Genomic DNA, 17,083 nt, shown 5'->3' with positions numbered 1-17,083 from the left:
AGAAGACCCGGGGGCTCCAGGGTTTTCCCATAACACATGGCGATGAAATGTTCAAGCTACTACCGATTCGTCCACGCTGTTGCCGATGCAGACTTCCTCATCCTCCTTTGAAGAATGGGAGGAGGGGTGATAGGTTATCGCCCAGGCGAGGTGATAAGTCATTGTTATCTGCACAGAATGCAACGAGAGGCACATTCCAACGCAAATCGCAGTTTACGACACACTTCTGCCAGAGTTCGCACTCGAACGCTGAAGTCAGATTTAGGACGAGTATATTTAAATTTAAGTAGCATAAAACAGTGTATAAATTAGTATACAACTTCATTCCCTCTAACAAACTTAAAGAGACCAGAACCAAAATAAATTACCATAACACAAAGATACCCCAAAAATAGAGAAGGTACACTTTTCCTAAAAATATAAAAAATAAACATTAATATACTTTATTACGCCTCCAGAAATAAGGGAAATAAGCTAAGCTAAAAGTAAGCGACGTGAAAATCAACAAATGTAAAAGGTAATAAAATGTATGAAAAACTGATTACAATATTCAAAATCAAAAACGTCCCATTCCCTCTTTTTTTTTTAATATCCATAATGTAATAAGTTAAATTGCGATAGCAAAGAATAACTTTCAGCTTGAAACCTCCAAGCCCTATCAACATGCCCTTCTTACACAAATTGATCCAACCCGCCATCATGGTCCTTGTGCAGTCCCAAGGGGAAGCCTGGTGGCTCCCTCTTTGGCTCTTCCAGTGGAAGCTGAAGGTATTGGTATTTTGGAAAGTAGAAATATTTGGAAGATACGTGACTGACAGGAATTTGTCCGGGTCAGCACGTCTCGAACTATTTGCTTAACTGATAAGCAACTCGAATCAAGCGCCCGACTAGAGAAAAACAACACCGAACACAGTAAAAATGCCACTGTCGCCCGGACAACGTTAGAACACGACTGAATGTTTGGATGAAATAAACGTGTTTCCCTCTCATTTCGACTCTCACTGCTCTCTTGTGTATGTTTTGGGGCGGGGGCCGATATACGTCCTGCTCCGAGATAATTGGCGCCCAACATGGTCAGGGTCTCCAGTTAGTGTTTCAAGGTATCTCACCCCAACTAGGGTTCAAAGTGCTTCTATGGTTTCCAGTTTGTGTTTCTAGGTAGGGTATCTAACCCCCAATAGGGTTTTGAAGTGAATCTAGGGTTTCCAGTAATGATTTTGCCCCCCAACACTGCCTTTTTGGTTTCCCCGATTAGGGATTTTAAAGCATTTCTAGGGTTTCCAGCCATTGTTTTGGCCTCCATTGAGGCTTTTAAAGCTCTCTAGGGTTCCCAACTAGGGCTTCACGTTACGTTTTTGCCCTTGATTAGGGTTTTGAAGTGCTTCTCGTGTTTCCAGCTATGGTTTCGGCCCCCAACTAGGGTTTTAAAGCGCTTCTAGGCTTTCAAGCTAGGGGTTTAAAAGCACTTTTAGGCTTTCCAGTTGGGGTTTTCGGCTGGGGATTCCTGCTAGGGTTTGTCCCCTGATGAGAGTTTTTAAGCGGTTCTAGGGTTCCCAACTAGGGTTTCAAGATAAGAGTTTTAGCCCCCAAATAGTTTTAAATCTGTTACAGGGTTTCAAGCAAGGGTTTCGGCTCACAGCCACAGTTTTAAAGTCCTTCTAGGGTTTCCAGCTCGGGTTTCAAATTAAGGTTTCAGCCCCCAAACTCGGATTTTAAAGCTTTTTTTAGGGTGCTTAGTTCGGGTTTCAAGCTGGGGATTTTTTCCTGGGTTTTACAGCCCTTCTAGGGTTTCATTCTGGGGTTTTGCCCCTGAGAAGGGTTTTAAAGGTATTTGAGGTGTTCCAGCTAAGGTTTCAAGCTAGGATTTTGAAAGGCTTTTATGTTTTTCAGTTAGGGTTTCAAGATTTGAGAAATGCCACCGGTTTTAAAAAAATGACTGTCTACGAGGGTGGTGATCAACTAAAACAATTGGGCCTACAGTCGTTAAAACTGTACAAGGAAATGTGTACATTTATTTGATTTAATAGTGATAAGTCAGACATCTCTGAAGAGAGAAAGCCTTTCACAAGCGAGAAAAGGTTTTGTCCGTCATAGCTTTTTGGTAAGATTTAAAGTGCCAGCCCAACCTGAATTTTGGGCTGTATAGGCCTAAAATGTCAACCATTACGATAGAGTCCGACCGAGTTTCCTCTAGCTGCCCTTTTTTTTTTAAATTATCCACCCCTCAATATTTTTCTGTTTATAAAGCCTTATTAAACTTTAAAAAAAAATTCACTAAAGACAGGCTTCATATGTCGTGTGGCGCAGGGTTCTTTGCGCTTTCAAAGATCCTTGGAATCTGTTATGGGAAAAAAATCTTAAATGTATTCTTGTCTTTAATACTCTTTTGTTGCACTAAGTTGTGTTTGTTAGGGACTCTGTGTTGCTTGACTTTAAAGTTGCTTAGTATAAACAACGTTTAAAATAGGTAAAAGTTCACTGTACATTTAAAAAATAACGGCAATTATGATATGGAACCATCATACATTATTAAGAATATTAATTTGATGAATTATGTTTCACTATTGTTGGTAATATTTTAGGAAAAAAAGACTTTGTAGAGCTGTTTGGGTAATGAGCCAGTTCTTTAAAAGGAGACATAATTCCCATCAATGTTGTGATTTGTCCTGCAACCAAAACCAAGTGCTAACAAGCATTAGGAAGAATACTTACTACGGAGACGCAAGGTGACAAAATTGCACCATTTTCTTCTCACTTTTTAGCCAAGCCTTTTGTAAGGGAAATTATCGTCTAAATGTGCCTTTTATACTCGATCCTATCCAATATATACTTTATATTCTTCTTATGTATTTATACGTTTATATTTCTATAGTACTAAATAAGGGTGTGGTTTTACGATTTTGAGGGCGCCTACAAGGTCGGGAGGGTAGGTTTCCCAAGCCAAAGGAACTTTGTTTCTGCAGCCTGGAGGCCACTGGTAACCTCCCTGTTATCAAACAGGAGCACAGAACTCATTTCTGCTAACCCATACAATTTGAGCCTGCTAGCTAATCAAGATGGCCTTGACACTGCCAAATTCCAAGCTGAGAGCTTGCTTTTCTCCTCACTGAGACGCAAAGGAAACTGTGTGCTTTTATACCAACTTTCTAAAAACATGCCATATTCAACTTTACTTCAGTAATGTTAAATGTTTAAACCAGAAAAACAAGCATTTTTGAAACACGACACGAATTTAAATAACATACTTTTATGTCACACGTGCAAAAAGAGTAATGATACATTCATTTTGTTACAAGTGACACAATGTTATAAAAAAAGGAGATACAAGGTTTTAATGTGGGTGTGTGTACCACGAGGCAACAAAAATGTAATACTATACAGTGGAACCTCGGTTTTCGAACGCCTCTCAGTTCGAACAAATCGGTTCTCGACCAAAATTTCGAGAAATTCTTGCTTCGCTTTTCGTTCAAAAAATCGGAGTTCGAACGCCAGTACGTTAGGGTGCGATGCTGAGCGGCGTACGGGTGTAGATCGTGTAGATTGCCCCCACCCCTTGTGAAGAACTGTTATGACGTTCTTCACGAGGCGTATGTGTCTTGACTTCTTTTCGCTTTTAACATCGGTGAACGGAGTGTTTCAGCCCCTAATTATGCCTCCGAAGAAGGTCGGTGCAAGCAGCAAAGTTGCTACAGGTGAAAAAAGAAGAGTAGTGCGTACAACTATTGCATTTAAGAAAGAAATAGCAAAATGAAGAAGGTGTGCGAGTTTCCCTTCTTTCGAGGGAATAGAGCATGGCTTCTGCAGACCACCACAAAGGTAAGAAATCCTTTTCATAATTCTTTTCTTTAATCCTTTAACCGCTCACCACTTTTTGTAGAGACCCGGGTGCTAAATGACGTGTAAACTACCTGATTTTTAAATTTTTACACGTTCATGTTAGCGTAATCTTTCATACGGAAGATTACGCTAACGCGAGCGTACAATTAGCCTAGGTTAACTTCGTGTTTACGTTCATGGTAAACATTCAGGGTTTTGGAACGGATTAAAATGATTTTACATTACTTTTAATGGGAAAAACGATTTTGGGTGATCGAAAAAAAAAATCGATTTTCGAACAGGGTTCTGGAACGGATTATGGTCGAGAACCGAGGTTCCACTGTACTTCCCTTCTCTGCTGAGGTGTACACACAAATTCTTGAGAAATTGACTTTAACACTTTATTGGCACAAAACACATTTTCTTCAGATAATAAATAGAAGCTTAACTACTTCGGAATACTGAAGGACTTTGACTTCTGCATGTATTTCTTCTGATACTCTGCAAAAACACCAGCGCTCTTAGACACAGGTTCTAGGTGCATAGTAGAAGGCTTCTCCTTGGAAAAACATTGCCACACATCCACTGTATATTGAAATTCACAAATTAATATACTTTAATACAATATTTTACAAGACTTAAATTAGTCACCTCTATTGATGTTGGAGCTTTTCTTTTCAGATTGACGCAAAGTTTCACCTAGAAGGGATAAAAAAAATCAAGAGGAAGATTATGAATGCACCTTTTAAAAGACATGTTGGCAGTCGGGCTGCACTATTACCTGAAATCTAATCAATATTTCGATGTGACTCAGTATAATTTGCTTAATCACAAGACACTGTAGTTTTTTCAAGGATTTAGAGACAGCAACCTTAACAAAGCTCCCCAGAAGAGGGTGCCAATTACATAAACCTCTTCGCAATTTGTCAAATGAGTCCAAAATCCCAATACAAGATGTACCCAGAGTAAATTGAATGCTGTTGTCGAACTGATTGGAGAATCCGTACAGATTTAGTCTCTTTTAAACGGGAACACACTAAAGTTTTGTCCCCAACTCAAATAATCACTACAAGAGCTACTAACATTGTGGAATCTAAGTTGGAAAACACAGAAATAGAAAATGTTTATTCCCGACTGATTTTTACAATCGCATGCTTGCAGATGAGTGTAGCATTGGCATGTTAGCTGGAAAACGGCTGTGACAATAACATAAAGCCTTATTTGGTCCCAGGTCAAAGCCGATCACAGTCTGACAAACTAAGAATAAGTACTTTACATTTTTTCTAAGGGTATGTCTGGGCTTTTCTAAACATAGCTATTTGGAGACTTCAAACGGACCATTGACTGGTGACATCATACAGACACGTCTTTGCTTCTCAACAGTCTGACTACCAACAGTGAGGAAGATAAAATTGGGTTTAGCAGCAACTCGTATAAAGGAACATCCATCCATCCATTCATTAGCTGCACCGCTTATCCTCAGTAGGGTCGCGGGGGTGCTGGAGCCCATCCTAGCCATCTCCGGGCAGTGGGCAGGGGACACCCTGAGCTGGTTGCCAGCCAGTCGCAGGGCACACAGAGACAGACAACTCACTCGCTCTTTCACACCTAGGGACAATTTGGACGGGCCAATTAACCTAACATGCAGGTTTTGGGAATGTGGGAGGAAACCGGAGTGCCCGGAGGAAACCCTCGCAAGCACGGGGAGAACATGCAAACTCCACACAGGAAGGTTCGATCTCATGACCTCCGAACTGTGCCGCACACACGATAACCACTGTGCTGCATGCTGATAAAGTAACATAAAAACTTAAATAATTCCGTATACATTTTTTTTACAATAAATAACTACAAATGTCAATACAACCAATACCACTTAAATTATTTAAAAGAAAAAATGAGATGGGGGAAGATGTAGAAGAGAGTGAAACAAAGCCTCAGCTGTATTATTCTGTGGCTTGATAATAGGCCTGCCGAATAAAAAAAAAATTGCTGATACTGATATCACTCAAATGACTAAATATCGGTACAGATAATAGGCCCACCCAATAATCGGTCAAACTCTACTCAAAAGGTTGTGAAACTTTGGGTTAGATCATTTAGATAACTTAGGCGGCAGTAGCTCAGGAGGTAGGGCGCTCGTCTTGAGATCAAGGGATCCTAGTTCGAATCCCGGCTCGTCCGTGTTATATGTCGAAGTGTCCTTGGGTAAGACACTGAACCCCTAATACCCCTTATAAGCAGGTTAGCGCCTTACATGGCTGCAAGGCCGCTATTGGGAAATGTGGAGCACATTGTAAAGCGCTTTGGGAAGTCATTGACTTGAAAAGCGCTATATAAATGCAGATCATTTCATTTCATTTCATTTACCTGAAGAAGGTTCTGTCATTTCTGTTGGGCCTAATGATTCATTTTGGAAGCTGAAGCTAGTGGGCAAAACACTGAACTTCAGGACATTCTCCTGTACAGGTGAATCAGTTCTTGGGTCACTTTCATTCTTCCTCTGGTGTTGAACAGGGCGATATTGTTGGACAACAAAATTTGTGTTCTTTCTGGAGCAAATGTTCTTTTCTTTGGTTTTTAGTTTCACTTTGGTTTTGGAATTGACTTTAGTTTTAAATAAAGCGTTTTTTGAACTGAAATAGTGTGGGGTACCATTTTGCCGTGCTGGGTGGGAGTTAACCCTGGTAGAAGTAACTTGCGGTGGTTTTATGGTGCAATTTAGACGACTGTTGGGAGCTGGATTTTCCTGCGGTGAGCCAAACACCCTCAACTGGGCTGTCCTGTCCGACAGTAAGGGGTCAGCAAACGAACAAACACTCCTATTTTTTAAACCTTCAGGAGACTTGTGTTTTTTGTTCATCAACTTCCTCAAGTATGGAAAAATAGTGTTTGGATTAAGTCTCTTGCGTTTCCTTTCATTAGTTTTACTGGCATTTGTCAGAGTTACTGACTTTGGACTGAATTGTATCGATAAGGCAGTTTCCAAAGTTGGCTTTGTCACATGTATGGGTTCTTCTTGCGCTTTTTCAATATGCTCAATGATGGGTGACGTTGGAGTCTGAATTTGATTTGTGGTCATAGAATCGTCGTCACTGCTGCTTACCACCACGAAATGTTCCACATATTTCCGTTTAGCTTTGTCAACATTTTCGTGTTCATTTCCTCTCATTGTTCTCTCATTTCCAGTTGCATGGCTTTCTTTTTCCAGCTTCAAACAGGGGTTAACCGTTTCTTCCCCCTCACTTTCAGAGATACATATGGTACTATTGTCACAACTAGAGACAATGTCTTTGTTATGGGCTTTCATTGTCACCTGGCTTTTTTTAGGCGGCCCATCTAGGTCATTTATTTCTTCATCACTATTTAATTCAAAGATCTCACTTATCTTAGTGGATATTTGAAGCCAACTTATGGTTGGAAAGCTGCTGGTTGTTTGCTCGTTGCTTATAGGTTCCTTTTCTCCTCCTTTGGACCGTGATTCATGATCAAGTTCTAGTTCAAAGTGTAAAGAGTTCATTTTTTCTTGCCTTTTTGTGAGCTCACGCTCATTTTCCTTGCATTGGCACTTATCATGTGATGTAACTGTGGAACCAAGAGTGACTTCTTTCCACTTTCCAATGCAGCAGTAACATTTGATCTCGTCAAGCCTTTCGGATCCGCTTGCACCAGGTGAATTTCTGCGTGGTTCTTCTGCCACAATAGTACATGTGTGTGTCGCTTTCTCTGGTTGACTAGTAATTTTTGTACTTTGGTTATTGACATGACTTTGCTCATAAATCATTTTTGCTTCTTCTGGTGGCAAAACTTGTATTTGAAATTGATAAAGGGGGTCTTCACGACTGTTTTCTTGTGCATCAGCATCAGGGTTGGGAACGTTACTATCAGCAGAGGATGAAATGGCATGGACACTTTCAACTGGTTGTGTTTGTGGGCCATCCACACACCTGTAATAATTTGGGCCGAATTCTTTGTCAATGTCATCCAGCTGTTTGTTTTGATTTAACCATGTTGATGTATAGGGCTGTTCTATGCAAACATCTTCATGTTCAAGAACACGAAAGTTTTTCAGTTGCTCAGCAAATGAAGGTTGTACCTGTGAAAGCACAACAGTGTCTTCATTCACGTACTTGTCACAAAATGCCTTGGCATAATTTACCAGCGTACGACAGAAACTTGGTTCTTTAGGAAAACCGAAATTCTCAAAGCGGGCAGCCCAAAACATGACTTGTAGTTGGATATATAATTCATCAATTTTAGCAAAATTTTGTTGTGGAAATATTTTATACAACGAAGCTAACTCTTTCAAGGTCCATTTTTTTATTGGGAGAGAAGCAAGTTTGAAATTATTAGCCTCTCTAATATGCACCATCTCAGCTTTTTTGGCCGAATCCTTGTCGTTAGCTGTAATCTCTACCACACTTGGACCTTTACTTAGCATGCAGTCTGTACTTTTGTTAACCAAAAGACAGACGCTCTGATCTTTACTTAACATGTCATGCATTTGTCTGCCAGCTGATTTATCCATATTTAGACTTGTGTTGGATTGTTGGACAATTTTGCTGAGGGGATTTCTGATATTATCTTCTAAAGTCTTTCCTTTCATGTCCAAAGTTGGTTGATTGAGGCTGGGAGTTGTGATGTTTTTTTTTGTCGTACCAATTATATCTGTATTGGACTGCGTAGCCAGTGGTAGCACGACTGCCACAACTCTTGCAGGGATAGGGTTTTCCTTCCGTGTATTAGTTGGTAATGATTGGAGGGAATTGTTCCGGAGGCCTGAGTCAAGCAGCATTGACGAAATCAGTGGGTATGTTTTCAGGTACAGGCGGTCTCTTTCAAAGTCCTTTGCGATTGGCTGCTCACTTTGTCGTGTTGTAGTTTGTTGAAAAATTGTACATCCTTCCGGGGGTTTCACAGATTTATAATGCGTCGTTTCCAATAGTGGGGAGGCCTGGGTTTGACTACAAGTAGATACATGTTGCTGTGTTGGTGGCTGATTCCAATTGGATACCTGCAATCTCTGTACAGCAGATGAGCCTCTAGCACCACTGTTAAAATTCCCAAAACACACATCTGTAGCATTGGCAGAAGGATTAAGGGAATGTAGGGCTTTGTTGACAGAAGTACTGTGCATGTCACTGGCATAAGAAGATTGGATCATTGAATCAGACGTGGGTTTAACTGATTGATGATTAACAGCGCCTTGATGTTCAGTTACCACAAAAAAGTGTCCTCCTTGGACATTACCCAACGGGTTCTGCAAATATGCAATTGGCCTCTGGTGATTGATGTGAAACTCTCTAGCCCCCTGATGAGAAAGTTGAGTTTGGTTGCATGATTCACCACCATTGGAAGAAAAGACACCTTGTTGCTCTCTCAATCCAGGATACACCGTGTTGTGAGCATATTGAGCCTGATGTTTTGAGATTGGGCTTAGTCTTTGGTGTTGTCCATTTAGACCTTGCACGTACATGTTGAGTGTTTCTTCTAGGTTCCAATCGAGAAGAAATGCCCTGCAAGAAAAATGCACAATGTGGTAAAAATATTGGGGTAAACTTTAAACCAAAAACCAAAACAAGGTCAAGGGCACAGAAGTTACTTCAAAAAGCACCAAACCCATAAAGTGATGGCTGTAAAATAGAAAACAAGAATTTTAACGATTAGTAAAAAAATTAAGTTATTCCCTTTTATGATGTAGAGGTCACAGAGTGAAGGAAAGGAGATTGGTTTGTCAGATCAAGACCTCTATTACTTTGGATTAAGTCATTTCAAGTCATTTTTATTTGTATAGCCCTTAATCACAAAGAGTCTCAAAGGGCTGATCACTCCGCCCACATGTGGAAAAAAAGACAGAATGGACAGAATGAAGCCTGCTGAAGTGTGTTTAGTCCCAAATTGTCCTGCCTTTTTATACCGTTCCGGTCGTGAGCTTAAACACAATGAACAATGGGGACATTCACACAGAGAGCGAAACAGGGTATGACTTAAAAGAAAGCTACCTTCTCTCAGACAATTTCATCAGGATATATCAATATATAATAACCCAGTTAATTTAAACTCAAGCACAGATGGACGGATGCTGTTTTGTTATCTTGGAGACTTAACCAGAACATAAAACATTTAAGACCGCAAGGATATGTTTGAGACATTGGGTTTTATCAGCAGAAGTGCAGTGAGATCTTACATTGTTCCTATGGGTTGAATATAAGGTCACATCACCCTCAGCGAATCTGAATGGTAACAAAGAGACACAGATTTATAGTTCAATTTACCTTACAGGTGTGTTTTAATTTTCTGGCAAAGTCTGAGTGACTAAGTGAGGGAACGTAATGTTGGTCTCTGGTCGCGCGCTTGATGTGCTAGCGTTTACTTGATAACTTAATAGTGACTGTGTGTGTGTGTGAGCGAGATACTTTTTATTTAAGTTAAATGAAAGAATGAAGTTTATTTGGGTAAATCACAAAAAATACACTACCAACCACTAATTAACAAAGGGGAACAACACATTATTTGCCCCAAAAATACACACAAAAAAAATCAGCTGAACATTACAATATTATCAAAAACATGCGCCCAAAGGGAGTAGGCTTAAACAGTGTTTAATTGTGCTTTATAAAAAAAAAAAGCTCAATTTACACACAATGGTGTTAATAAGTTTAAGATTAAGATTAAAATTTTACTTTTTGGGCAAAGTTCAGGTGATTATTGCATCCTTGTAAATTGTTCCATAATAATACTCAAACTACATGTTCTTATCTCAATGGAAAACTAAAAAATTGATACGCTTCATGATGAGAAAAAGAGAAAGCAGCTGTCATCACGGAGACCTTCATTAACATGCTCACATTTTTTGAATTGCAATGCAAAGTTCTCAAACAAGGAAGAGTGAGTTAGTAAGTTAAGTCATGTTTATTTGTAAAGCCCTTAATCACAAAAAGTCTCAAAGGGATGCACAGACCACAGATTGTTGCAAACACCAGACTATCAATTACACCATCCCCTGATCGAAAACATACATGGGGGGATGCTGCTGTTTATCTTAGAAATTCCCCATTTCACTTAACTGACTTCAGCACATATTTAAGCAATAAACAAACTATAGGCTAAATCTCAATATATCATGCAAACAATTTCACTGGCACATTTCTAAGTGTCACTGCTCCATTGAATCAGTCACTTCTCAAAGTGAAGCAAGGCCCACCAGTGTCAATTGAACATGCGAGGCCAAAAGATTTTTATTCACTGAAGAGCAGATAATAAGGGACTGAAAAGCCATAAACATGCGTGGGTTGATTTAACTTTAGCAAAATTGAGCTAAAAATAAACCTCGCGCAGTGATATATCAGCACTGCCAGACGACTCGTAGTGCTGATATAGCAGTTGTTTAAATGGTACTTTGTCTCTATCTTGCAGTGGAATGTTTTTACGATTTTATTTTTTTTAAAAGGGAAAACCGAAGTTCATGTGACCCAATCGTAACACCGTAGAGGGTTAAAGAAAACCGTACTCATTACGGCAAAACCGCAGAACTTGGCAGGTATGCATGTCCATTAAACAACAAAGATGCCTTTATTGCACTTTATTAAAAAAGTATATATTTGCAGGTGTATTGTAGAAGAAAATGTAGGTTCGATAATCTTTTAAGTCTTCTTTCGTGAACCAGCCATGAGGGGGAGCCTTTTATTTCGTCATCCCAAAAGAACTCAGAGAACTCCAGACATAACAATGCTTTTATAGCTTCAGTTTGAGTACAACCCAAAAGGCGGTTCGGTATCACGTAACAAGTTCGGAATTTTGTTTTTCTCCGTTTGTCTCCTTATCAGGAGATAAGAGCACTTGCTAGCCGGCGTTGGGAAAGGAAACATCATCGGTTTCACAAGAGTACATTTTTTGGCCCCACGTGCTAGCCAGCGTTGGGAAAGGGAACCTGTGGGGATTTTCTTTGTTTATATTTGATAGTGTGGCATGCAAAGGGCAAAGACAGACAGAAGAAAATGCTTGCTTCAAACGCAAACCTCTAGAAAGACGAAAAGAGAAAAAATAATTTTATATTGATGGGGGTAGCAAAGAAATTAGTAAATATTAGGGCTGCATAATTAACCTAAATCGAATTGATATCGGCATAAGACGTAGTAATATAGCCAGTCCAAAATCTCCCGAGGTGTGAATGAGCAAGTGGGTGTAAGTGTCTGTGTGGCTTGTGACTGGCTGGCAAACAGTTAAGGGTGTCCTCTGCCCACTGCCCAAAGACAGCTGAGATGGGCTCCAGCGCCCCTGTGACCCTACTGAGGACAAGCGGTGCAGATAATGGATGGATGTTTTGATTGGGATTTTAGGCAGAATTTAAAGGAATGTTAAGGGGTCAAGAAAAAAAAAGCATAATTTTCTAAGTGATTTAGTGAGGAAACGTAACGTTAAACTCAGGTCGTTTGCTTAATGCTAGCATTTGCTTGTTAGCTTATTAATAACTGCGTGTGTGCGAGCGAGATAATGCATTCATTTAATTGAAATAAAAACTAAAAATTATTTGGGCACAGCACTAAAACACTTTCAACCACTAATTAACAAAAGGGAACAGCAAAATATTTGCACCAAACACACACACAAAAAACAGCTAAACCGTACAATATTACCATAAACATGTGCCCAAAGGGAGTAGGCTGAAGCTGATGTTTTTAAGAGCCCACCCTTGTTACACTTATAATTGTAAGCAGTGTTTAATTGTACTTTCTTAAAAATCTTAACTTGCACACAACAGTGTTAACAAGTTTAAGATTAAGCATAAAATTTACTTTTCCGGCAAATTCTGGTTGATTATTGTGTCCTTGTAAGTTGTGCCATAAAACATTCTCATACTCTTCTTTCTTATCTCATTAGAAAACAGCAAACGATGACAAGCTTAATCATGAGGAGATATCATGCAAGCAGTTTTCATCACTGAGCGCATCCTCAACATGATCCTCATTGACATGCTAACGTTTTCTTAAAGAAGTTCTACAAGAAAGAAGAGTGGGTGAGTTGGTGAGCCTGCGTGATTGATACTTTTTGCGTCGTAATGTTAAAAAAATCACGTTACTAGGTCTTCACATTTGCATTTATGTTATGTTTCAAAAGCTCATGTCCCTTAACAACAAGAAAACCTTTTTGCACTTTCAAAAAAACAAAAAAGGTATATATTTGCAGGTGTTTAGCATACCCTCCATCCATCCATTAGCTGCACCGCTTATCCTCAGCAGGGTCGCGGGGGTGCTGCAGCCCATCCCAACTATCTTCCAGCAGTGGGCAAGAGACACCCTGAACTGGTTGCCAGCCGGTCGCAGGGCACACAGAGACAGACAATTCAATCGCTCATTCGCACCTAGGGACAATTATGACTGGCTAATTAACCTGGAATGCATGTTTTCGGAATGTGGGAGGAAACTGGAGTGCCCGGAGGAAACCCACGCAAGCACGGGGAGAACATGCAAACTCCACCTAGGAAGGTTCGATTTCATTACCTTAGATCTGTGCTACACACGTGCTAACCACTGTGCCGGCTGTATAGCATACATTTGTATGTATTGCGTTTGTTATTTAATATTGTAGAATATTCTTTTTTGTGCACTAGTTTCTTAATCGTCGACGAAACTTTATTATCCTAATAAAGAAGAGGAAATGAATGTGTTTTTGTTTTATCCAAAAACTAATCGTAATAAATTGACGATTATTTTAAAAATCATTAGTTGCAGCCCGGCGGGGCAGTGGTTAATGCGTGTGCGGCACAGTTCTGAGGTCATGAGTTCGAACCTCCTGAGTGAAGTTTGCATGTTCTCCCTGTGCTTGTGTGGGTTTCCTCCGGGCATCCCGGTTTCCTCCCACATTTCAAAAACATGCATGTTGGGTTAATTGGCCAGTCCAAATTGTCCCTAGGTGTAAATGAGCAAGCGAATTGTCTGTCCCTGTGTGCCCTGCGATTGGCTGGAAACCAGTTCAGGGTGTCCCCTGCCCACTGCCCGAAGATGGCTGGGATGGGCTCCAGCGCCCCTGCGACCCTACTGAGGATAAGCGGTGCAGATAATGAATGGATGGATAGTTGCAGCCCTACTAAAATCAAACTTCTACTGCCATAAAATATCTGGTTATCACTGAAATCGCGTTATGTGGTGCTCATGTGGCATGACATGATTCATAACAATCAGATTTACAATAATGTTTTACTTTAACAAAAGTTACATAAAAAGTCACCGCAGCAGCCCATTGTTGAGTTCGGATAGGGCGGCTTCCTGTCGTCTTCTTGAGATAACGTTGCAAAATGTTTACTTTCGAAAAGTGGCGACGAACAGCTTGACACTACTCCGAAAGGCTGAACGTTCGCTTGAGATTTTACTACGCTGGTAACAAAACTATAAAACGAAGATATAAGACAAGGACCCCTGTGCAGCGTCTGAAGACCGGGAAAAAAACTAACTATCACAGACCTTTAAACATCATGCTAATTAAGTCACATGGTGGTGCCGAGGTACTGATCATGGCAAGATTTGTGTCTAAATGAAAAATAATTACATCACTCGAAGTGATATTTTAGTCTCAAGGCCTCGCCTCTCCTCTCCTCTCGTTGATGCTACCCGTTTGTACTGCTGAGTGAACAATGGCGAAGACAAAACTTTAACAAATGCGCGTCATGCCTGGACGAACCCAGCGTGCATTCTAGACATATTGAAAGTGAAACGATGACTTACCGTTTCCACAGGAGCAGTTAAACACGAGACGAAGAGCGAAGCGTGAAATATTCATAACCGTCACTTCCTCGATGAGAATGTTTGAAACGGAAAGTTGATCCCGCTCCGCAGCTTCCAACTTTTTGGTTTCACTTCTACTGATGTGTCGTTCACGAACGAGAAGGCTATATTAGCCCATTCTCTGAAATCAATGCAAATCAGAAATTGGGTGTTTTTTTTCATTGTAATATTCATGGGCGTAACCAGCCCGTTTTGGGGGTAACTTAAGAACGTTGAAAATATGTACCCCCAAGAATTATTGTATTATTTTTTTACAAACTCTGTTACCCTTAGTAAAGGTCAGGATAGGCTTAAATATAATGTAAAACGCTAGATAAAAAAAACAAAAAAAGTAAAACAACAACAAATGTGAACAACACAACGTCAGCAATACTTCACTGCCTTTAAATGGTTCAGTCTATTTGATTCCTTGCACCGTTCTTGCTCCCATCCCCTCCCCTCTTTGACCTCTAGGGTCACTTGCAAAATGACAGCGGAGTCAGTGGAGGCTCCGGTGTAGTAAGGTAGGAGTATGCTATAAAGTGTTTATGTTGATGTGAGGTCCAAATTAAGGGCAAACCCCGTGTGGCCGTTCATCTGATCTAAAAAGGAATTCAGGTAACGACAATATACATTTTCGTTCCGCTGCAGCAGGGGAGAAACGGGGAGGAACACAGGGGATGTGTTCTCGGCTCCACAATCGTCCTCCTTCTTAGAATAGAATAGAAGAATAGAATAGAATATGCCTTTATTGTTATTTTTACAACATGGGATATGCTGTGACAACGAAATTGGACGACTCCAGTTCCACATTTACAGTGAGGATAAGGAAACAAAGACACAAGGAACAAAGAACTAACTGACTTTTTGGGGGGGGGATGTTTGATCTTACATTACACATAGTCCAACGTTTTTCCGAATTGCTCAGTCCACAATTGAATGGATTTGAGAGTACAGTCCATAAACATGCCCGATTAAAGTCGCCGTCGACGATATAGTTTCGTTGGGGTGTGCAAGCTGCTGTTTAGCAGCGGGCAGGAGATTTAGCGCTATGCTAACGTTAGCATCAGGTGAAACTGTTAGTGGTGGAATGTATACAGCAAACAAAGACCACAGTTAACTCTCCCGGTACATAGCTAGAAACTGCATATACAGTAGAGTGAGCAGTGTGTGTCAATGGTTCCGCTATTATTGTAGCGCGTAGTCTCCAACCCCTGTTTTTACCGGAGTCTTTGTCTCGTTCGAGCCGGTGATGTAATGCGGTGTCGGGAAAGCCAAGACTCCGCGATGGCAAAAAAAAAAGTCCTCCTATTCCGGACGTTGTTGGTGGCGATCCGCAGCTCAATTCACTCATTGTGGACGATGGATCTGGCGTTGGTTGAACATGCTTGGGAGCGCTGGTCTGTGTGGTCGCCTTCTTAGCTTAGCTCAGCCTTTGCTCCGTCGTTGTCGGCAGGCGGCAAATCTTCCAGGGAGATCCGGTGGTCTCTGTATATCCCTCGGGATGTAGTGGATATTATTGTAAATGCGAAGGGAGTCGAAGGGAAAATAAGAGGGATCAGGGGACACTGAAAAACAAAAGACGAACTGGAGCCCGAGCCGCAGCGTCTGCCCAACGCGCCGCCATCTTGACTTCTTCCCCGCCTCAGCTAGCTTTATTTAGTACAAGTATGGTGGACTTTAGACTGAAACATCATTGGGTGGACATTAGACTGACACATCATTGGGTGGAATTTTCTACTAAAACAGCAAAAGATATATAGACAGTGAATAATAGGGGAATGTTCAGAGAAATACACTATATATATATATATATATATATATATATATATATATATATATATATATATATATATATATAGAACATTCTTGAGCAACCTGTTGTTTCTGGTAAACACATCATAATGAAAACACAACAATGGGTACATCACCAGGATGGGGCGAAAAACCCTACCGCTATTTGTAGCGTATTTGTTGTAAGGAAAATTCCCCAACTCCCCCCTCGCATGAGGGCAAGAACATTCTTGGTCTGGTGATATACAAAACATGAAGTTAAGGAAAAAACTCAGTGATTACATGGGAACATCATCAACATCATCATCATCCTTAATATCATTATCATCGTCGAGGTTTATCAAATTATAGTGATATATTGGGCGACAAAAAGCCTACTGATTGTTCTCTTGGGCAATGGGACAATGAAAGTTGAACAGATAATGCAGAGAAAAACAAAAATGATTATAAGAATCAAAAAGGGACCAATGATTTTCAATAAAACTTGGGACTATGTACCTGTAAACAACCAATCAAGCCAATTAGGTGGCTTCTCATGGCCAGCTGCCATTGCGTCTTTCAGATTCTTTATGGTGTGGAGTGCGTCAACAATGGTTTCATTGTGATTAGGTATGTAGGTGCAATAGTGTTCTCCTATTATGGCACAAACACCACCCTGAGGAGCTAAAGCTAAGTCAATAGCCATGCGTGTTTGGAGAACCATAAGGCGTGTT

General features: G+C 40.5%; 1 protein-coding gene across 2 annotated transcripts in view; it reads right to left on the bottom strand.

The window, feature by feature from the left end:
* Positions 1 to 4,203: 4,203 nt before the first annotated feature.
* Positions 4,204 to 17,083, bottom strand: part of LOC148363314 (uncharacterized) — a 16,072-nt gene continuing 3,192 nt past the window's right edge. Inside the window, exons 2-5 of one of the 2 annotated variants that reach the window (XM_088340953.1) lie at positions 14,538 to 14,718; positions 6,187 to 9,332; positions 4,468 to 4,515; positions 4,204 to 4,401 (exon numbers count right to left, since the gene is read on the bottom strand). In XM_088340953.1, the coding sequence (XP_088197079.1) occupies positions 4,265 to 4,401; positions 4,468 to 4,515; positions 6,187 to 9,292 (3,291 nt within the window). In that variant the 5' untranslated portion in view covers positions 9,293 to 9,332; positions 14,538 to 14,718 and the 3' untranslated portion in view covers positions 4,204 to 4,264. The remainder of the gene's footprint in view (positions 4,402 to 4,467; positions 4,516 to 6,186; positions 9,333 to 14,537; positions 14,719 to 17,083) is intronic. The other variant, XM_088340954.1, reaches the window with a different exon arrangement.

The sequence above is a fragment of the Urocampus carinirostris genome, chromosome 7 (genome assembly GCF_059441175.1).
Source record: "Urocampus carinirostris isolate Australia breed hairy pipefish chromosome 7, RoL_Ucar_1.0, whole genome shotgun sequence".
NCBI classification, from domain to species: Eukaryota; Metazoa; Chordata; class Actinopteri; order Syngnathiformes; family Syngnathidae; genus Urocampus; species Urocampus carinirostris.
Note: the sequence above shows the minus strand (reverse complement) of the source record. Positions and strands in the feature narration are given on the sequence as shown.